This window comes from Notamacropus eugenii, chromosome 2, assembly GCF_028372415.1.
Source record: "Notamacropus eugenii isolate mMacEug1 chromosome 2, mMacEug1.pri_v2, whole genome shotgun sequence".
Classification (NCBI taxonomy): Eukaryota; Metazoa; Chordata; class Mammalia; order Diprotodontia; family Macropodidae; genus Notamacropus; species Notamacropus eugenii.
In genome coordinates this window covers 348207251-348230418 of record NC_092873.1, presented here as the reverse complement: position 1 = coordinate 348230418, position 23168 = coordinate 348207251, and the positions used below count along the sequence as shown (strand labels likewise).

The 23168-nt window shown below is 39.2% G+C and overlaps 1 protein-coding gene and 1 long non-coding RNA gene across 6 annotated transcripts in view; one reads left to right on the top strand and one right to left on the bottom strand.

Annotated features, from left to right (window-relative positions):
* Positions 1 to 23168, bottom strand: part of LOC140528260 (uncharacterized) — a 75900-nt gene that overhangs the window by 3537 nt on the left and 49195 nt on the right. For 2 of the 5 annotated variants that reach the window (XM_072645946.1, XM_072645948.1), the window contains 4 exons: positions 3506 to 3564; positions 1950 to 2001; positions 1720 to 1865; positions 1449 to 1609 (listed from right to left, as the gene is read on the bottom strand). In XM_072645946.1, the coding sequence (XP_072502047.1) occupies positions 1567 to 1609; positions 1720 to 1865; positions 1950 to 2001; positions 3506 to 3564 (300 nt within the window). In that variant the 3' untranslated portion in view covers positions 1449 to 1566. Of the gene's footprint in view, positions 1 to 1448; positions 1610 to 1718; positions 1866 to 1949; positions 2002 to 3505; positions 3565 to 23168 lie in introns of those variants that run through there. The other 3 variants (XM_072645947.1, XM_072645949.1, XM_072645950.1) reach the window with 3 other exon arrangements.
* LOC140528262 (uncharacterized) overlaps positions 2912 to 23168 on the top strand; it is a 76293-nt gene continuing 56036 nt past the window's right edge. The window contains exon 1 of the long non-coding RNA XR_011975129.1: positions 2912 to 3243. This is a non-coding gene — a long non-coding RNA (uncharacterized lncRNA). The remainder of the gene's footprint in view (positions 3244 to 23168) is intronic.

Sequence of the window (23168 nt, the reverse complement as noted above, 5' to 3'; positions counted from 1 at the left end):
CAAGGCTGAAATGTAAAATATAGATAATTAGTAGTTTTGCAAAACTGTTTCTTATCCCAAGGTTTAAAAAGTTAAACTACTAAATTTTGTTCTACTGATTCTGTAGTGCACTCTATGATTCTTTTGTGCTTAAGAATTCTCCTTTCAGAATAAGAATGATTTGTTTCATACATGATTCATGTTCGTACCCTGGTTATCTATTTTTTTTGGGGGGGAAATCCTAGAGCCAAGACCAGTAACTTTCCCTGAAGTAGCCGAGATAGGGGTAAGGAACCAATGAATATGAGATTGAGGAGCTCACTGATTGCCCTAACAATGAACTCAGTATACAACCCTTTAGCTGGTTACATATCAAGGAATGGTGCAAGTGGCCAGCCTGGTGGCCCACAGCTGACTGGTTGCATCTACATATGTTATTTTCTAAATAGGCAAGGATCCTTTCACTTTTATCTTTTTGAACCTATTTCCTGGCACAGAGCCTAGCAAGTAGTAGGTCCTAGAATAAATGAAATGATTGATTCATCCTTTTCAGAAATTCAATTACTAGAAGTGGTGGGGTAAATGAGGGGGAAGGGTAGAGCATAGGTTAATAAAAAAAACCCCAGCTTAATAAATACTTATTGATTGAAACTGATAAACTAGATTCCTCTTCACCTTGGAACCAAAGCTACCACTGACCTCAGGAAGCACTGTGAGATATTTCACTTCAATACAGACTAAGAACAGGCCATGAGCAACTCTGGAGGTAGTCTATGTAATGTTTTTCTTACTGATTCAATTGTTATATCTCATTTACTGCTAACCCAATGTTAGCATATTACTATTTCTTTTTTGTCATGGATTGGATTAAATCATATTGAAGTGTTGCTTGTTCACTGTTTTTTTTTTTCAAAACCAAAATGCCCCTCTCAGTGATGTGAATATTATGGTTTGTTTGTTTTTAGTTCAGGTTCTATTAGGTGTTTAAAGAGGGGACCACTTTCTTCTTTCTTATAATAACTGATAGCCACTCCATGCTAGATTCCCTTCTAGGGGTGGGAAACCAAAGGGAAAATTGAAAGGGATTATTATTATTAACAGATGAGGACAGAACTTGTATCAGGCCAGAAAAACCCAGATAAAATGAAAGGCATGTAGAACTTGGACAAACTTATTTTTAAAACCTCCAAACACCTGATATCTGGACAAAATCTTGGGTTAATCCAGCTCATTTACCCATTCTTTTTAATTCGGTCCCCCTTTCTCACTTTGTACTTCCCATAGGTGGGGCCACTGAATCCAAGATGAGATGTTTGGGAAGCAGATAATAGTACCTTATATATAGGCAAAGGTTCCTGCCTTCTCTCATCCTTATCCCAAAAGCCTCTGACAAATAAAAACCATCTCTCTCTGTTGAAAAGAAATAGATGTGATTGTTTCATTTTGCTTCCTCATCACATGACCAGAAGTAGGTGTGGATCATATGCATTTAATATGACAAAAAATAGAATTTTACAAAAATTGTTGAGAAACCAATATTCACAAAATAATGTTGGTGAATCTCTGTCTGAGGCTTTATTTTAATCTTCATTTTTTTCTTTTCTCTTTTCTTTTTCCTTTTCTTTCATTCCTAGGACCAAAAAAAGGATTTTTTTTAAACACACTATTTGTTTTGGTTTCTAAGGGAATACTGCCTTTCCCTTTTCTGGTTATGCCACATATGTGGAAACTAGAATTTACCTTTCCTCTTTGTGGAAAACTTCGTCCTCATCAGAGGAGTCCTGGTCCCGTAGCTTTTGGGCCATGTTCTTTTTTCGTGTGGCGTCTAGAGGCCGATACATGTCCCTAAGCCAGAGGGGTTTTCCTTTTTTGTGTAAATTCTCATCCTAGAAGATACAACAGAATTCACTTTGAATGAGGGTTTTCCTTGCTGGTGATCCTTTCTAGTGTTAATAAAGACTCAAGTTTACCTCTTCATGACTTTTTCTGGAAGCCTTCTTTTGCAAAGATATTATAAAATTCCTTGAAAAAGCACAAAATAGTTAGAATTCATATAATCTCTTAGTAATTCAACTTTGCGACCTGTTGGTCAAATGGGTGCTGAAGTTTCACTCCCTGCAACATAATAACTTCCACTTGATGGCAGAATGGTGAAAACAAGTGCAAGGCAAAGAGGTGGCTTGGAGTACTGATTGCTTACTTTTTGGTCTGAGCCCTCCTGAAGGTTCCCAAAGTTGCCCTTAGGTGGTCTTCATCTCAGACTGGGCCTAACTCTAGACCAAGCTGGATCTCCCATAGATATTATAGAACAATTCCTGTTAAACATAATCCATCCAAACCGCATCTTTGCAAGTCAAGTCAGCTTCCTGGGGTGGGCAGTAGAATGCCATTTACTTAGCTAGCTACTTTCATCAGCTAGTCAGTTCACAATCAAGTGGATGCCATGATCCCATTAGTAAGAATTTCCATGACACTGTTTGGCATTACAGGGAATGCCAGGGAACCAGAGAGAATACCCATTGTGGAGTCCCCTCACCTGGGTTTTTATTTCAGCTCTGCTACTAATTAGCGGCTTAACTGTGGGCAAGTCACTTAACCCTTTCTTTAGTTCAATATCTTCATCTCTGAAATGAAGGGGTCAAACCACATGATTACTTCAAGGCCTGACATTCTATAATTCTAACCAAGTCTTGGGGCTAAAAGAGCAGGGAATTAAAACTGAAGGATGAGATCGGCTTACCTTTTATTCAGCTGACCCTAGACCAGGAAGGTACTTTTTTTGTCTTTGGCAAGGTGGGCTGTGGCCTGTTTTATGGGAACAGCTCCAGCCTATGGCTCTGTTTGAGGCATTTCCTCCACCCTTTTTCCTCTTCCCACCAAGGTCCAAGTTCTAACCCTTTTAGACACACTGTTGTTGTCCAAGTCTCTGCAGGGGGAGGGGGCGCTCTTTAAAAGAGGGCAGATTCTTAATCATAATAAGACTGATTTAAAATGGACTCCATTTTGACTGATTTTGCTAAAGCAAAACATAATATCCAAATGTAGGCACATCTTGTTGTCCAATTCTGACAAGTGGAGGGGAGCATGGACAGACCCTGACAGGAAAGTGGCTGTGAGTTTCCCTCATGAGAGGCAAAGGACTGCCAGCAACCTTTCAGGTCTAACAGGTAGGCCTGTTAGACTGCTAAGTGATACATTTTTTTCTTTTCTTCTGGGACCCAAGAACAGATGGAGAAGCAGAAACTGAACTGGAGACGTGGAAAGGTAAATTGGGCTTTTCTTCTGATAGGTTATAAGCAAGAAGTAGCAACACAGTCTAATTTGAGGAATATTAGAGTGGAAGTCAATAGACCAAAGTCCTGTCCCTAGTTTTGAAACTAGTTTCATGTGTATTTTTAGGTAACTGATTTCCCTAGCTGGGCCTTGATGTGCTAATCAGAAAAGACAGAAGAGGTTGAACAGACCTAGCTCTAGCATTCTATTAAAATCAGCACAATCATCTTCTGAAAGGGACAGTGATATTTACCGTAAGCTGTATGCATATTTTTTTTCACCTTTTGAAGTTGTTGGTCTATGGGAACAAATCTGTTTTGGAAGAAAATATTATTAATTTTTATTTCATTTTAATAAATATTTGTTAGATTGAATAAATATTAATTTCTGATCGAATGATTTATCAAATGCCTCCTGAGAACATGTCAAGTTGGTGTGCCTGTAATCGTAGATGGGTGGTCCTTGACTTCTTTGAACTTCCATTCTTTTTTTAAGAACAGCACAGAATAATGAAAACAACGGTAAGTTTGAATCCAGGTTCAGAAAGTGGTTGTGTGACCCTATACAAGTCAATGACCCTTGCAGAGCCTCAGTTTCCTTACTGGTACAATGGAAATAATACTAATACTTATATTACCTAGTATCTGTCTTATTGCAAGGAAAATAAAGTATACATTTATTATTTCCCTTGTTTTTTTTAAATAGCCACTTCAGCAACTAAAAAAAAGTTTTACTGTGGCCATTTGTTTTAAATGCCAGTTATTTCCCCTTACCTTAACCTACTTCTCTTCTGCTCCACTCTCATTGTACTGTTCCTTATAACAAAGTAAAACAACCACTTTCCAAAAACATTAATTCCTGCTTCTCTCCTGACAGGAGGCAGGTGTGTTTCCTTGTTAGTTCTCAGGAGAAAGACTGTCCATTCCACTTTAAATGCTTTTTCAGTTAAAACAACTCTACAAAAAAAAACAATTGAATGGAGCAAATGGGATGTTGTTACAGAGCACTAAATTTTAGAGGGAGCAAAAACAACTTTAAAGTGTGAAATTTAAAAATTATTTAAATTACATTTTGATAGTATTTACAGTAACTATGCAGCACAGAAACAACTGAGCCTTACAGTCAGCAAGAATAATTCACTGAAACTTAAAGTTGCCAAACACTGATCTCCTGCCAGTAGCCTCGAGGTATTTTATGGCTGGTGTTTCAAAGTCTATTCTCCCTCCCCACAAGGTTCAGTGTTAGGATCTCCTTTGCTCCTTGGCAGATATTACACTGGGGTCTTCCCCTATGGACCTTGTACGCCCATAAGACATCTTTTCCAGTTCAAATAATCAGCTTTGATTGTTTCTTGTATTATATTCATATAGCAAATTATAAAATCAATTAGTTGGCCTAAGATAATTGATTTAGACATAGAGGTCTTCTCATTTTTAGAAACTGAGGCCCCAAGAGGTTAATTGCTTAAGATTACACAAGTAGGAAGTGGCAGAGGCAGAATGTAAACACAAATCCTCTCACTCCAAACCCAGCAGGTATCCATACTGGTAGTTACATTTCTACCTTATTTCATAATAGATATTTGTTACATGTATTGAATTACCTCATATCCTCTCCATAAATTCTCTGACCCTTTCCATATTCACCAGTCCATGAAAGTTCTTCTGGTTTCCTTTGTCTCTCTTTGCAGCTTAAGCTGCTTCAACAATGGTCTCACTAGCAATTTAGGATTCCTCACCCCCTTAACCTTCTGCCTTAATAATTCCCAGTCATGGTGAACCTCCACCATTCACACTCCTTGCCTCTACTCCATGCCCACTGTTGTAGGAGCTCTTGAGACCAGTACAAATTTTCTTTACAAAACCTTAGCTAGGTTATTATTCACCGTATGAGAATCCTTTTATTCCTCCCATTTATCTTCCTGCTTATTATCTTATCTATGATTCATTTCCCACAGTGGCATTATAAACCTTTCCATTCTTTTAAAATCTTGACCCAACTCCATCCTCTTTCGTGTCTTTTTACTAAGATTAAATCTATTTGACCATGAACTACCTTAACTCTCCACCTTCACATGTCAACTTTCTCATCTTTTTCACCTAGCCTCTTCTCCTCTTCACAGGAAAGTGTGTCTTACCTCCCGGTCAAGGTTAATCCCTTGTCTCCTACCCAATGTCCACGATCCTTTCTCCTACCTCTACCAAGCCCTTGTTCTATCAATCATTTAGTGGGTTTTGCATCTTCAGTCTCTCTTTCTTTTTCCTGGCTCCTTTCCCTCTAAATACAAACATGTTCAGATCTCCCTTACATTAAGATATGCCTGGTCACACTCTCCAAATAGTCCTATTTCCTCTCTTTTATTGCCAAACTACTGAATGGTCTAAAATTCCTGCTTTCACTCTTAAAACCTCTTATAATCTGACTTGAACACTCTCTTAACTACTCTTGAGCTCTTGAACTCTATCTAAACAACTCTCTTAAAGGTACTTTCTAACTTCCAAATCCAATGGCCTTTTCTCAGTCCTGATTGTTCTTGACCTTTCTGCAGCATCTGGGATTGCTGACTGCTCTTTTTGATAATCTCTCCTTTCTTCTTTAACCACCAGAGGCAATGCTGATCACGTGCAAGATTCTGTGCTATAATTAGGACCAAGCACTAATCATTAACTGCTCATTCCAGCTTTTAAGAACTTCCCTTAACACCAGCAAGATTTTTTCCAGTTCTCTATAGTTCTCAGAGAGCTACTACTGCTACCCCCTAGCTTCCTAGCTACTCTTAACCCATGCCCCCTTCTCTGTATTTGCAACTCTAATTTTGTGTGCTAACTCCATCTTTTGTCACTCCTGACACATTAGGCACATTTAGTTCCTTGATCTCTAACTCCCAGTATTTTCTTCTTGTAGCCATAGCCTAACCATGTCCCAGAGGGAAGACTGAGGGGGGCTAGACTAGACTTTCATGACATTGCACATTCTTCTTGTCATCCTACTTCCTGCCTCCTATCTGAATGTTCTTCATTCTCCTTTAATGGCTCTCTTCTTATCCCAATGTAATGTAGACTAGTGGTTCTCAAACATTTTAGTCTCAGGACTCCTTTCAATTCTTAAAAATTATCAAGGCTACCCTCCTGGAGAGCTTTTATGTGGGAATATTTATGGTATTAGAAATTAAAACATCTTAGTATTATTACAAAAATAGTTTTGACCTCATGGAATTCTTGAAAAGGTCTTGGGGACCCTCAGGAATCCCTGGGTCACACACTGAGAACTAATGCTGTAGATAATCCGCAGGGCTCTGTCCATGTTTTTCTTCTCCTTTACATAATCTCACCCACCACTGTGGCTTTGGCTATCACCTTTATATGGAGATCACCAAATCTGCCATTATTCATTTCCACTATCTCTTTGGAACTGCAAAGCTGTGTTTCCAACTGACTATACAAAGCAACTGACTATACAGGGCATCCCCACTTAGATGTCTAACCAAGCCTTTAATTCAACATGGCCAAAAGTCTTCTCTCTCAAGTTTGCTCCTCTTCTTACTTTTCCTATTTCTGTTAGTAATTTTCTCAGTCACAAACATTCAAAATCTTGGTATCATCTTTGACTACTCCTCACTTCTAATCCATTACACTAATTCCTGTTAATTTTACTTCTGCAATACTCCTTGCATCTGTCCTCTCATCTTAATTCCTGCTGCTCCCACCTAGTCCTAGCCTCCATCATGTCTCACGTAGACTTCTGTATCATATTTCTAAATAGGTGTTCTAATGGCCAGCCAGTCTCTCTCTTTCTCATTTACCCTACACACTTTTGCCAGGTTAATCTTATCATGAGTTGTGAATAGTTTTGGCCACAAAATTAAGATATATTATCTGTCTTAATAGAGGAAGCACTAACACTGATAAATTAATGTTTTTGAAATACTAAATTATTCTATCATGTTAATATATTTTATGGTGGTTTGGCCATTTCTTTATTGTTGGGTTGTTTTACCATTATAAACAAGCTTCTAAGTCTGGTAGCCAGTCATTTAGACCTAAGTGCTGGGAATACAAGGAAAAATAAAACCATAGTCCCTGCTGCAAGAAACTCTTGTTCTAAGCTGGGAGACAAGATGTAAACAATAATGCACATGTTACACAACAGATATGATGTTAATGGGAGGTGATCTCAGAGGGAAAGCTCTGGGAACTGGATGAGTTGAGTTAAATAGAGATCCTTTAGCAAAAGGAAGGATTTGAGTTGAGTCTTGAAGAGTCATGGAATCAAAGAAATGGAGCTAAGAAGAGAGAGGCAGTTGAGGTATAGGAGATAGCAAATGAAAATGTATGGAATTGGATGATGGAATATTATGTGTGAAGAAGAGCAAGAAGGTCATTGTAGTTGGATTGTAGAGTATGTGGAGGAGAGTAAATTACATGAAGGCTATAAATGTAGGAAGGAGTCAGTTTGTGACAGGCCTAAAAAGCCAAGAAAAGGATTTTATATTTGACCCTGGAGGTAGTAGGGAGACACCAGAGTTCACTGAGTGTGTTTGTGTGGGGGTGGGGGGTGACATAATCAGATCTACCCTTTAGGAAGATCATTTGGTAACTGAGTGGAGGATGAACTGGAGTAGGGAAAGAGTGGCAGACATCAGCCAACAGCCTATTGCAATAGATTAAGTATGAAGTGATAAGGACTTATACCAGGATGACATCTATGAGAGAGGAGAGAAGGGGACACTTGAAAACATTGCTGATATGAACACTTATAGGGGGAAAAAAGAGAAAAAAGCATAGCTTTTCTGTGGAAGCTCTACTAGCCTTTTACATAAAAATGATCTGTAGAATTAGAATCTTCTTTTGGATACTGTTTATAACCAGAGACTAGTTCAGACATGAGGTAAGAAGGGTCTATACTACAGTGATGTCAGTGTCAGAGGAGAGAAGACGTTGCAAAGGTAAAATCAACAGAACTTTGTTAACGGATTGGATATGGGGTTTGGATGGGCGTGGGTGAGTGGGGCTGGCGATGAGAGATACTGAGGAACCCAGGATGATTTCTAGGTTGAGAGCCTGAGGGACTGGGAGGATGATGTTACCCTCTACAGTAATAGGGAAGGTGGGAGTGGGGTGGGGAGTATTGGGAGGTGAGGGTGGGAAGATAATAAGATATCTTTTGGATATCTTTAGCTTAAGATGCTGACTGGACATCCAGTTCTAAATGTCTGAAAGGCAGTTGGAGATGTGAGATTAGAGGACAGCAGAGATATTGGTGCAGTATAGTTAGATTCAAGAATCATCAACATAGAGATGGTGATTAAATTCATGGGAGAAGATGAGATCATCAAGTGAAGTAGTATAGAGAAAGAAGAGGGCCCAGGACACAACCCTTGAGAAACACCTGCAGTTAGAAGGCATGCCCTGTATGAGAATCCAGCAAAGGAAATAGAGGAGTGGTCAGATAAGATATCACAAAAACCTAGAGAGAAAATATCAAGGAAAAAATGATGATCAATGACATCAGGTTTCAAAAGCTGCCTTTATTGTGAGCAATTGTTTCTTCCAGACTGTATAATTGAACACTGCTGTAGTTTAAAGTTGTAGGGCAGGTGTGTGTGTGTGTGTGTGTGTGTGTGTGTGTGTGTGCGCATGTGCGTGTATGTGTGCGTGTGCACGTGCGTGTATGCCTGCGCATGGGGAAGCAGGAGGCAAGCCTGTCTGAGTACAGATTAGTGTGAGAAGTCTACATGCTGATGACAACTTAGTGGTATCTACCTCATAAAAGGTCAAGCAAGATGGCATTAGGAAGGTTTTGGTGAAGACATCTTAAGTTCTTAGAATGCTTTTTATTTAGCAGGTAAAAAATGAAAGTTTTCTGAGACTCTTAGGAGTTAGTGAGGTGGAATGTCAAGGAAGAGAAACTAGTGATAAATCCCAGAAAACTCAAAAGACACTGAAAGTCTGACATTGTTTGAAAGCCTAGGGTTCCAACCTAATTATCTAGTAACCTATGACACACTCCTCATTCCAATTTTTCTGAGTGAAATGAGCATTTCTTGAGCTTAACAGAAATTTGCTGCAGCTGGCAACTGTAGAAGCAGCAAAGAATCAAAACATCTCAGATTTGGAAGGGATTTCAGAGATAATCAAACCTAACCCATTTCTGAACAAGAATCCATGCTATACTGGATGTAGCATGTCTAACAAATGTCTATCTAGCCTCTGATTGAAACCTCTAACGAAGAGGAGCTCAATATTTCCTGAGACAACCCATTATATTCCCATTATATTCAATAGGAAACTTTTTCTGACCCACTGTTCCTAGTTTCTACCCTCTGGGTCAAGCAGAGTCTAATCCTTGTTCCAAATGATAGACCTTCAGCTACATGAAAGGCAGATATCGTTCCCTTGCTAAATCTTTCAGACCAAGCAATTCCTTCAGCCTATCCTTGTTTCCAGTCTTTTTTATACCTCAGTTATCTTTCTTTGGATATGCTTCAACTTACCAGTGTGTCCTTTCCAAAATGAAATATCCAGAACTGACCACATTACTGCAGCTGGGGTCTGATTAAGGGAGATTTAAGTTGGATTATCCACTCCTTATTACTAGAAGTTATACTTCTCTTAAAGTAGGATCAGATTAGGTTTTTTTTTTTAAAGGCCATGTCATGTTGTTCATTGAGCCTGCAATCTAATAAGATCTCCAGATCTTTTTCAGACAAACTATCTCCCCTTACCTTGCACTTATGAAGCTGATTTTGTGAACTCAAGGATAGGATATTTCTATTGAATTTAATTTTAGCTTTATGAGATCTTTTTGGATCTTGTCTCTGGCATTTAACACATTAATATATCTTGCACAGTTTTGTGTCATCTGAAAATATAAGTCTATGACTTCATTAAGTCACTGACACAAATGTGAGATAGCATGAGGGCAACAACACATCTTTGGGGCACTGCACATTAGAGACTTCCCTCCAAACTGGCATTCAGTCACAGTTACTATTCTTTGTATGTAGTCATTTAACTAGTTCCAAATGCACCTAATTATATAATCATCTAGCCCAAATCTCTTCATCTTGTCCACAAAAGTAGCAATGAAAGACTTGGTTAAATAATTTGTAGAAATCTAGGCCAACTGTGCCTATAGCATTTTCCTTATCAAGCAGTTTATTATCTATCAAAAATAAACATGCTGAGTCTGACATGATCTCCTTTTGATGAAGTCTTATTGGCTCTTAGTTATCTTTGCTTCTCTTCTAATTTCTCATAGACCATCCATTTAGTAATGTATTCTAGAACTTTGTAGTAGTAGAAGGCAAGTTCACAGATTCCATTCTCTCCCTTTTAAAGAAAAGCAGGAGATTTCTGGTTCTGAAAGTCAAGACAGTGGAGTGATGGATAATTGCTATCTCCCTCCCCTTGTTGACCTTGATGAGCTCAGAGAATATCTCCTGGGGAAAAACCCTGGAACAGAGGGAGCAGCTGAAGGAGTAAACAGACTCTTAGCCTGTGAGGCTAGGAAGATTGCTAAGGAGGGTCCATCTTGCTGTGGCTGAAGGGGACCAATGTAGGATCAGAGCTGTCCCAGACAGCCCCACTTCAACAAACTGAGAGAAGATCCTGAGCCCCAGGAGGGGTGAAGCTAGCAACTGCCAACACCAGGACCCCCAATTGTGCCTCAGCACCCCTTGGGGAATCAGGAAGTCACTAGCACAGATGGGATCACCAACTGCTGAGCTTGCCTATGCTCTAGCTCAGCAGAGGAGACCTCTTGTGGCCAGACCACCACTCCCCCACAGCTAGTTCCAGGGTAACTGCGGGGAAACCCAAAAAGACCTCACCTAGTCTCTGCTTTCCAATACCAGCCAGCTCAGCACCAGGTAAGCTGCAGTATATTAGCTTCTAGCTGAGAGAACCAGAGGCCACAACATACAAAGCCTCAAGTTTTAGGCACAAGAACTGTGGCATAGAGCTCCCTGTGCTCCAGATGCAGAGATCTACTTTAAAAGCTATGAAATGGGTGATTTTTATGAGTAAGAAGCAAAGCAAAAAAGAAAAGACCATAGAATCTTTCTGTGGGGACAAGGACCAAAACACAAATACCAAAGAGGTCAGAATTGAGACTGCACTCCCATCTGAAACTTCAGAAGGGAATATGAATTGGTTTGAAGTACAAAGAACCTTTTTGGAAGAGTTCAGGAAGGATTTTACAAGCCAAATTAGAGAAACAGAAGAAAAACTGACCAATGACTTTAAAAATGTGAAAAAAGAAATCACAGAAGAATTTAAAAGGACAATTGTACAAATAGAAAAGGAAGTACAAAACCTAACTGGAGAAAATAACTCCTTGGACAGATGGAAAAGGAGATGTAAAAGTTAACTGAAGAAAATAATTTGATAAAAATTAGAATCAGGCAAGTAAAAGCTAATGAATCTATGAGACATCAAGAATCAGTCAAACAGAATCTAAAGAATGAAAAGAAAGAAGAAAATGTAAACTATCTAACTGGAAAAACAACTGACCTAGAAAATAGATCCAAGAGAGAAATCTAAGGATTGTATACCACAAAGCCATGATGGAAAAAAGAGCCTGGACAATATTATCCAAGAAATCATCAAGGAAAATTGCCCAGAAGTCTTAGATCCAGAGGGCGAAATAGTCATCAAAAGAATCCACCATTCACCCCCTGAAAGAAACCCCAAACTAAAAACACCAAGGAATATTGTTGCCAAATTCCAGAACTATCAAGTGGAGGAGAAAATACTGCAGGCACCCAGAAAGAAACAATTCAAATATCGAGGAGCTACAGCCAGGATCACACAGGACCTTGCAGCTTCTACATTAAAAGATCAAACGAATTGGAATACGATATTCCATAAGGCAAAGGAGCTGGCACTATAACCAAGGATTAATTACCCAACAAAGTTGAGCATAATATTTCAGGCAAGGAGATGGACATTCAATGAAATAAGGGGTTTCCAGATCTTCCTGATGAAAAGGTCAGAGCTCAATAGAAGATTCATTCTTCAAACACAGGTCTCAAGAGAAGCATAAAAAGATAAACAGGGGAAAAAAATAATTTGTTACTCAATATGGGCAAACTGTTTACATCCCTATAAGGGAAGATGATTCTTGTTAATCTTGAGAACTGCATATTTATTATGAAATATAAAAGGGATATACATAGATAAAGGGAGTGGGTATAAATTAAATGATGTGATGATAACAAAGGTGATTTAAGGGTGTGAAGGGATTGTAATGGGAGATGTGAAAAGAAAGAAGCAGAAAAAAATAAATTCCATCACAGGAAGAGGCACAAAAATATATTACAGTAGAGGGAAAGAGGGGAGGGAGATGAGCATTGTTTGAGAGGTACGCTCATCTGATTGGATTCAAGGAGGGTACAACAAACTCAGTTAAGTATAGAAATACAACTAACTCTATAGACAGTAGGAGGGGAAGGGGAAAGAAAAGAGAGAGGATGCTAAAAGGGAAGGAAGAAGTAGTAAGGGAAAAGGAATTAAAAGAGAGGGTGGTCAAAAATTAAAACTCTATTGTGGAGGGGAAGAGAGAAGGGAGAGCTAAAAGTATAAACAAGGGGAAAGGGGATGGAGGGAAAGACGCAGATAGTAATCACAACTGTGAATATGAATGGGATGAACTTTCTCATAAAACGGAGATGGATAGCAGAATGGATTAAAAACCATGATCCAACAATATGTTGCTTACAAGAAACACATTTGAAACGGGGGCATACATACAGGATAAAGTTAAAAGGTTGGAGCAAAATATTTTGTGCTTCAGCTGATGTAAAAAAGGCAGGGGTAGCAATCCTAATCCCAGACAAAGCAAAAGCAGAAATAGATCTAATCAAATGAGATAAGGAAGGAAACTATACCCTGCTAAAAGACACCATAGACAATGAAGCAATTTCATTGCTAAACATATATGCTCCAAGTGGTATAGCATCCAAATTCTTAGAGGAGAAGTTAAGGGAGTTACACAGAAAAATAGCAAAACTATGCTATTGGGGTACCTCAACTTCCCCCTCTCTGAACTCGATAAATCTAACCTCATAATAAACAAGGAAGAAGTTAAGGAGGTGAATAAAACTCTAGATAAGGCAGCTATGATAGATCTTTGGAGAAAACTGAATGGGATAGAAAGGAATATACCTTTTTCTCAGCAGTACATGGTACGTATACAAAAACTGATCATGTGCTAGGTCATAAAAACCTCATAATCCAGTGCAGAAAGGTGGAGATAGTCAATACATCCTTCTCAGATCATAATGCAATAAAATTATATGTAATCAAAGACTATGGAAATATAAACCAATAACTAATTGGAAACTAATAATTAATCCTAAAGAATGAGTGGGTTAAACAATAAATCATAGAAACAATCAACAACTTCATTCAAGAGAATGACAATAATGAGACAACCTACCAAATCTTATGGGATACTGCAAAAGCAGTTCTTAAGGGAAGTTTTATATCTTTGAATGCCTACATGAATAAAATAGAGAAAGAAGAGATCAGTGAGTTGGACATGCGGTTGAAAAAGCTAGAAAAAGAACAAACTGAAAATCCCCAAGTAAATACCAAATTAGAAATACTTAAAACCAAAGGAGAGATTAATAAAACTGAAATTAAGAAAACTATTGAACTAATAAATAAAACTAAGAGTTGGTTTTATGAAAAAACCAATAAAATTGATAAACCTTTGGTCAATTCGATTAAAAAGAAAAGAAATAAGAAAACAAAATTACCAATATCAAAAATGAAAAGCGTAAACTGACCTCCAATGAAGAGGAAATTAAAACAATAACTAGAAATTAGTTTGCCCAACTGTATGCTCATAAATTCAACAATCTAAATGAGATAGATGGTTATTTTAAAAAATATAAATTGCCCAGATTAACAGAAGAGAAAGTTGAGTACTTAAACAACCCCATCTAAGAAAAGGAAATTGAACAAGCCATCAATGAACTCCCTAGGAAAAAATCTCTAGGGCTAGATGGATTGACAAGTGAATTCTATCAAACATTTAAAGAACAGTTAATTCCAATACTATATAGACTATTTGGGAAAATCACTGAGGAAGAAGCCCTACCAAATTCTTTTTATGATACAAATATGGTTCTGATACCTAAACCATGAAGAACCAAAAGAGAGAAAGAAAATTATAGACCAGTTTCTCTAATGAATATAGATGCAAAAATTTTAAATAAGATATTAGCAAAAAGAATACAGTAACTTATCACAAGAATAATACATTAAGATCAGGTAGGATTTATACCAGGAATGTAGGGCTGGTTCAATATTGATCATATCAACAACAAAACTAACTGAAACCATATGATTATCTTAATAGATGCAGAAAAAGCTTTTGACAAAATGCCACACCCATTCCTATTGAAAACACTGGAAAGCATAGGAATATATGGAACTTTCTATAAAATAATAAGCAGTATCTACCTAAAACCATCAACAAGCATTATATGCAATGGGGACAAACTACATGCATCTCCAGTAAGATCTGGGGTGAAACAAGAATGTCCATTATCACCACTGTTATTCACTATGATATTAGAAATACTAACTGTAGCAATAAGAGAAGAAAAAGAAATTGAAGGAATTAGAATAGGCAAAGAAGAAACTAAGTTATCACTCTGTGCAGATGATATGATGATATACTTAGAGAATCCCAGAGAATCAAGTAAAAAAAGTACTTGAAATAATAAACAACTTGCAAAGTTGCAGGTTACAAAATAAACCCACATAAATCATCTGCATTTCTATATATTACTAACAAAGCCCAACAGTAAGAGATAGAAAGAGAAATCCCATTTAAAGCTATGGTGGACACTATAAAATATCTGGGACTCTACCTGTCAAAACAACCCCAGGAACTATATGAACACAATTACAAAACACTTTTCACACAAATAAAGTCAGATCTAAGTAAGTGGAAAAACATCAGTTGCTTGTGGGTAGGCCGAGCTAATATAATAAAAATGGCAATTCTACCTAAATTAATTTACTTATTCCTTGCCATACCAATCAAACTACCAGTCAAGACTTTCATCCATTCATTGTCACTCCAAGTTCATAATGGCCTTTTTCTTTAAACACTCAAACTACTTTAAAAATGTATCCTTTTCTTTTGTCTTTTCTTTAAGTGTTTAAAAAATGTGAACTGGTTAGTGAATTCCTTGTGCATTCACTTTAGTTTCTTTAGACACTGCCCCTTCCATCTTACCTCCCCTTCTTTCTTATTGCGATTGTTTTGGATTATATTAGAATTTCATTCTTGACAATCTCTTTTCCCTCTGAGACTGACGTCCCTTATAAAATCCTTTGGGCCTGGAACCCTACCTATCCTTTTTCTGAGTTCTTTGAAGTCTGTTCCTCCAAAATTTAAGATATGTGTCAAATAGCTTGGCTTTCCACTTCTTTTACATTATGAATTTTAAGACACAGTGGCTACTTCCCTTCAAAGTTCCCCTCATTTCTATTTGAGAGTTTATTTTCTCCTTGTTGGTCAGAATGACAAAAGAAGTTTGTTTTCTCTACCTTTGAAGAATGAAATCACCATTAAGTTATTTGGAAATAATATCTGCCAGGACTGTATCATCTGCTTTGCTTTTTGTGATGCGTGAGCTATAATACACGTCAGAACAGAGGAAGTTCCACTACTGTGTCATACTATATCCACTACTGTATCATACTACATCACTACTGTACTATAACTCCAATCCCCATTTGTGATGTTTACTGAAATTATTGTCCATTTCTTTCTGTATAGGTGGTCTATACATCTCAAAACAATATCACTTCTGTTTCTTCCTCTGTTATTCTTCACCAAATTCTCCTCATCATGTTCCTCCCTTCCCTACTCTTGGTTTCTATATTTCCTTACATAAGCATATTTTCTTAATATACAATGCTACTACACTAGTCCTGTTAATCAACGGCTTTCTTCAGAGGCAGTAGGATATAGTGAAGAAAGCACTGGACTTGGTAGTCAGGAAGAGTTGAATTCAAACTCTGCCTCCAGCTCTTAGTAGTTGTGATCCCAGACAAGTCATTTAATCTCTCTAAACTTCAGTTGCTTTATCTGTAAAACAGGGTGCAATAAAGTCTGTAACACTGAACTTTCCAGTGTTGTGGAAAGGATCAAATGAGATCACATATGTAAAAGGTGGCAGAATAAAGCACTGTATACATTCCAGTTGGTATTCCCTTTACTAAATACCCTTCCATAGCCATAAATCAGAGTCCTGTCCTACCAAGTCTCAGTAATTTAAGGTAGAGCTTGCCTCCTTGCATTAGGATCTCTAATTCATCCTGCTGAGCCATATTTTGTGCATTTTTGTACAGACATTTGAGTCCATTGTTGTTATTATGTTGTTTCAGTCATTTTTGACTCTTCGTGACCCTATTTGGAATTTTCTTGGCAAGGGTACTGTAGCTGTTTGCCTTTTCCTCCTTCAGCTCATTTTGTAGAGGAGGAAACTAAAGCAAACAGGGTGAAGTGAGTTGTCTGGGGTCACACTGCTAGTAAATGTTAGAGGCCAGATTTGAACTTGCCTAGCACTCTATTCACTTTGCCACTTAGCTGCTCTGTATAAGTCCATAGGTTTTATTATTTCTGTCTCTTGGTTAGTGTTTTCTAAGAAGTAACTGGCTCTCTCCACTGAGAGTCTTTCCCCCCCTAGGTTGGACCTTCTATTCTCTTTGCTATCTGGCTGGACACGATATCTGTGGGCAGATTTCTCCTTCCCTTCCATTTTCTGTTGAAGGTCCTCTGGATCACATTTATACAACTTTAGGAAAACATTTTTATTAGACCTCATTAGGGTCACTCTATCCCTGGCCAAGGACATATTATTCTTGTGTCTTAAGCCATGGTCCAGAAATCCAAATCAATAGTTTAGACACAATCTTAGCCAACTGTATAATGGCTTTATAATTGCTTGGCCTCATCAGTCTCCTCAGCTTCCACAATCTGCTCCTTCATTCTACTTCAACCACAGACAAAGATGTTCATGCTCTTGATCTGATCATTGCACAGAAGTGTTCTGCTTCCACAATCCATAACTCTGACCATAATTTCCTGTCCTGTCTCTCCCTGAGCTCCACTTCTCCTAAATCTACTTTCTATATTCATCATGAGACTGAGTTCATTAAAATTTTATATCATCCAATATCAGCTTGGTTTGACTATTGAATGCCGATCTTCTTACTCTTCCCTAATTGGCTACAGCTCTATTGAACTCCCCATAGCATCCGTTCTAATCCACCTTTTCTCTCCATAAGCCATTTATACCACTTCCTCTCTGGAGAAGACCTTACTTCACAAAAATTGACACAATTTCTGGAAGCTGTCTTTTCTCCCCAATTCCACATTTTAAATCACCTCTAAATAATACTGCCACTTTCTTCCTGTGTATAGATCTTAGTGTATGAGATAGACCTTGTCCTTGCCAATGCTAATTCCTTTACTTGTGGTCTTGATCCTGTACCTCTCTCTCCCGGGAGCTTGCCCCATTGATTATCTCCCTCTCTCATCCTAATTTCTAATCTAATTTTCAATCCCCAGACTCCTTCCCTACCATCCAGGTCTTCCCCACCATCCAGGTCTTTCCCATCTTTATCTGAGGTAAGACTCTTTTTCTTGCCTTCTTTGGCTCATTACATCCTCACACCCCTTCCATCTTCTCCCCTCCCCAATCTTAGGAAAAATAATTTATAACTTAGATTTGGTTCATATTTAAGGTATCACTAAGAGGATGAGGGTATGTGGCATAAAAGAGGTACTCAATGTACATTAGGAGTCAGATATAGAGAGACACTATATCACAGCAGCTAAAAAGTTAGTAAGATCTGTATCAAAGGGCATCTGACATACATTAGCTATATAGCTCCAAGCAGGTCACTTGATCTTTTATTACTCTAGGCAAATCTCTTGAAAAGAAAGAACCAACCTTGGTAGAAGGAATTTCCATACCAACATATAGTTCACTATACCAATGGAATTACAGGCCAAGTCCCTATCCCTACACACACTAAAAGAGTTTAACGTATACAAGACCCGTAAGCATACTGACAGAAGATCTGAAACAGGATACAATAACTTATAGATACTGTTATACTCTCTTACAAGTTGAGACTTCAATATCAGACTATGAACCAGAGAACTCAACAGGTATCGTATCCAAATAGCAGCCCTGAGTGAAACAAGGTTGGCAAATAAAGGCCAGCTTACTGAAGCTGTAGCTGGATATACCTTTTTCTGGAGTGGACGCAGTGAAGGGGAGCACCGTGAAGCTGGCGTGGGTTTTGCAATTAAAACTAATCTAATCAGCAAGCTGGTACGCCTGCCAAAAGGAGTGAATGACAGGCTCATGACAATGCAATTGCCACTCATAGGAAAACGCCATGCCACCATCATCAGTGCCTATGTTGCTACTATGACAAACCCTGGTGAAATCAAAGAAAAATTTTATGAAGACCTAGAGACCCTTATCATCAATGTGCCAAAAAAGGACAAGCTTATAATACCGGGTGACTTTAATACTAGAGTAGGCTCACACTACCAGACTTGGCAGACAGTCGTAGGGAGGAATGGAGTTGGAAACAGCAACAGCAATGGTCATTTACTGCTGAAGACTTGTGCATCACATGACCTTCTCATCACCAACACTGTCTTCAACTTAATTAAACGCAATAAAACTTCATGGATGCACCCTTGCAGCAAACACTGGCATTTAATGGACTATATGATTGTAAGGAGAAGAGACAGACGAGATGTGAGAGTGACAAAGGTAATGTGTGGTGCAGAGCAGAAAAGGAGTGGGCAGCTCTCAGAGATTTGATATACAGCACTGCATTTGCTCATCTGGGTCAGAACACTCGCAAACACCAAGACTGGTTTGATGAAAATGATGAAAATCCATCTCTAAGACAACATTTAATTCCATCAAAAACAAAGTACAAGCAAAGCTTAGAGAGATGCTGGATTCCTGGTTCAGTAAGTAGGCAGATGAAATTCAGGTTTATGCTGATAGTAACAATCCAAAACCCTTTTATGATTCCCTGAAAGCAATTTATGGACCAAAAACTTATGGTGCATCACAACTACTCAGTGATGATGGAGCTACATTGGTTAGTGATAAGAACATGATCCTAGAGAGATGGGCCAGACACTTCCATAGAGGAATGATGGAACAGACCATCATCAATCAATGCTGAGGCCATTGACCGTTTACCTCAGGTTGAAGTCAATCCCTCCTTAGCTGAACTTCCAACTGAAGAAAGAGGTTTTAGGCTCCTTTCATGTGACAAATCACCTGGTGCTGATTCTATTCCAGCTGAGATTTACAAGGTAAGGGGACCATTGCTCACACAAAAGCTGACTGAAATTTTCCAGGTTATATGATAAGAGGAGGTTATCCCCCAGGAGTTCAAGGATGCCTCCATTGTCCATCTCTATAAGGGTAAAGGGAATAGATTATTCTGCAACAATCACAGGGGGATCTCTCTCTTAGTTATTGCTGGCAAAATTCTTGCTAGAGTCCTCCTTAATAGACTGATCCTTCACCTGGAAGATGGTCATATACCTGAGAGCCAGTGTGGCTTCAGAAAGAGCCGAGGAACAGTTGATATGGGGTTTGTTGCCTGACAACTCCAGGAAAAATGCCAGGAGCAGAACAGAGGTCTCTACACAATATTTGTGGATCTGACCAAGGCCTTTGACACTGTTACTCTTATGGAAAATTATGGCGAAATTTGGTTGCCTGAAGAAGTTCATCAATATTGTACGTCAATTTCATGATAGCATGTTTGCCCGGGTTTTGGATAATAGACAAAGCTCTGGTGCCTTCCCAGTCACCAATGGAGTGAAACAGGGCTGTGTGCTTGCTCCCATGCTTTTTAGCATGATGTTTTCAGTCATGTTGACAAATGCTTTCAATGAGATTGAACATGGCATCAAGGTCATCTACCATACTGATGGTAAGTTCTTCAATTTGAAAAGGCTACAAGCCAAGACCAAAGTGGAGGGAGTGTTGGTGCATGATTTTCCATTTGCAGATGATTGTGCATTCAATGCAGCCTCTGAAGCTAGGATGCAACAAAGTATGGATCAATTCTCTGCTGCCTGTGCTAATTTTGACCTAATAATTAACACCAAAAAAACACAGGCGCTCCATCAGCCACCACCACACCATCCATATGTGGAACCATCGGTTACAACAAATGGAGAAGGTTTGAATGCTGTGGATAAATTCACTTACCTTGGTAGTGTACTTTCCAGGGATGTACACATTGACAATGAGGTTGATATATGCATTGTCAGAGCTAGCTCAGTGTTTGGGAGGCTCTGAAGAAAGGTTTAGGAGAGAAGAGGTATTAGACTGACTACTAAACTGAAGGTCTACAGAGCCATTGTGCTGACCTCATTGTTACATGCTTGTGAAACATGGACAATCTACCAGTACCATGCCAGGAAACTGAATCGCTTCCACTTGAACTGTCTTAGGAAGATTCTGAGGATCACCTGGCATGATAAGGTACCAGCCACTGAAGTCCTTGCTCGAGCTGAACTGCCAAGAATTCAAACTATGCTTCAGAGAGTGCAACTCTGATGGGCTGGCCACGTTGTTTGAATGCAAAATGTACACTTGCCAAAAAGACTATTTTAGGAGAACTTGCATGGGGCAGGTGATCACATGGTGGCCAGAAGAAACGATACAAGGACATTCTCAAGAACTTTGGATTTGACTGTGCAACATGGGAGACACCTGCACAGGACTGCTCAAGCACAGTGTGCCCACATAAGAAAAGGTGTTGTGCTCCTTGAGCAAAGCAGAATTGAGACAGCACAAAGTAAATACAGGATGTGCAAATTTGGGATATCCACCCCAAATATTCAAATGGACTATTTGTGCCCAACCTGTGGTAGAGCATTCTTAGCTTGTATTGGTTTGATCAGCCACAGTTGGACAAACTGAAATTTCATTTTATCATGGTGATGCCATTTTGGTCCTCTTCAAAGATAAAGGATAACACCCATGAATCAGTTACTAAGACTACATTTGACATTTCAGCTCAGCTCGCATGACCCCACAATTCCCTCTGGGATCCATGTCTTTTGGGAAATCTGGCTAGAGATTAAAGTCCTTCCCCTGTCAACAACCATCTTCTCCAATGTAAAAATTCCCTCTGCCACTAATCAGTTCGGACCAAGAAACCTAAGATCTCTGGAATTTGCAAATGCTGAAATTCACCATGGGATTACAATTTTGTCATCTATACTTAGGAAAGAAATAAAACAAGGGGCAGCCAGTAACTCAGGCTCAGACTTGCCTAAGCCCACACATGTGCTTAAGCGACCATAAGCTTGAAACTTGTCATTTTTACTGGGATGGTGGGAAAAAAAGGAGAATTGCTACTCCCTCTACCTCTAAGGCAACCCAGAGACAGAAAGGAAGAGTGCAAATTGAAAGATATTTGTCATTTTTGAACTGATAAAAAGACTCTCCTCTGTTACCATTATGGGGCTAAGAGATCAATAAGGAGAGTGTTTCATCATGCAAAAGCACCTGGGTCCTACAGCACTGAGCAAACAAACATGGTCAGCCAGAAACAGGCAGGGCAATTCTGTGAATGTTCCATAGGGTATAATCCCCATTATATTTTAAAAAAATCTTCACTTGACCCTACCACACACTCATCCTATCATACTATGTCTCTTTTACCTTTCATAACCAAATTCTAAGAAAAAGCAGTCAATACTTTTGTCTTCATTTTAAAAATTCACTTCTCAACCCTTTGTCCCCACTACTTGATTGAAACTGTTCTCTTGGAGGTCATCAATGATCCCCTTACTGCTAAGTCCCCTAGAATTTAATCTTATTGATCCATATGTGCTTTGGTTGACACTGCTAACCACTCTCTCCTCTTGGACACACTCTCTCTCTGCCCCAGGTTTTTGTGACACCACTGTTTGGTGATCCTTCTCAGTGTCCTCTGCAGGGTCATCACCTCCTTCCATATATGGATGCATTCCAGATGTCTGACATGTGCCTTTTTCTCTTCCCTCATTCCACACTCTTTCCTGATGATCTCATTAGTTGGTTGCTGTCCTTCAGACTTGAAGAGAACCAAAATAACACCACTCTCTTAGGGTCAAAATACAGTCTGTTTGACTGTGGCTGATCAGACCAATACAAGCTTGTCTGTACCACAGATTGGGCACTGTTAGGGGTGTAAGCTCAGTTTCATGTGGACAGTCTCGGGCAGGTAAAAGTGAGGACTTCCAAACCTCAGAGTTCTCATGAGGCCCCCCAGGGAACAGCTGGGAATTGAGGCGTGAGACCCGGGCTATCTCGTGCATTTCCGCCTCTTCCCCGTGGGAAACTTGCTGGGGAGAGCATCCCACCCTTGAGATTAACCCATGGTCTGAGCACACCTGTTGTTGACTAGCTAAAGGCTGAGAGCAGGCACGGTATTCAGGTGCAAACTATGCAGCGGGAGAGCTTAAGTAGGGTCAGGAAAGCCTGAAGGCGCTCTTTGCGCTGAGGGGTCCTTAGAGGGCAGAAGGTCCCTCCCCTCTCCCACTCCCATTCTCTTGCTGTACGATCTTTGCCTTCTTGGGAGGAGGAGGATTCCTCTCTCCTGAGGAAGAATTCACCCTGCACATGTAACCAAGACCCTGAATAAAGCCTAACCCTTGCTCGACTCTGGAAAGTCTCTTCTCTCAATACGTTTACCCGGTTTGGCCGCCAAAGACCTGTGACAGGTAAGGTAAGACTTGGGTAGCCCATCGGCCTCAAGGCCGAACAGGGCACAAAGGGTCCTTATGAACATCTGGAGTGGAGATGTATCTAAATTTGCACATTTCACATTTCTTTTGAG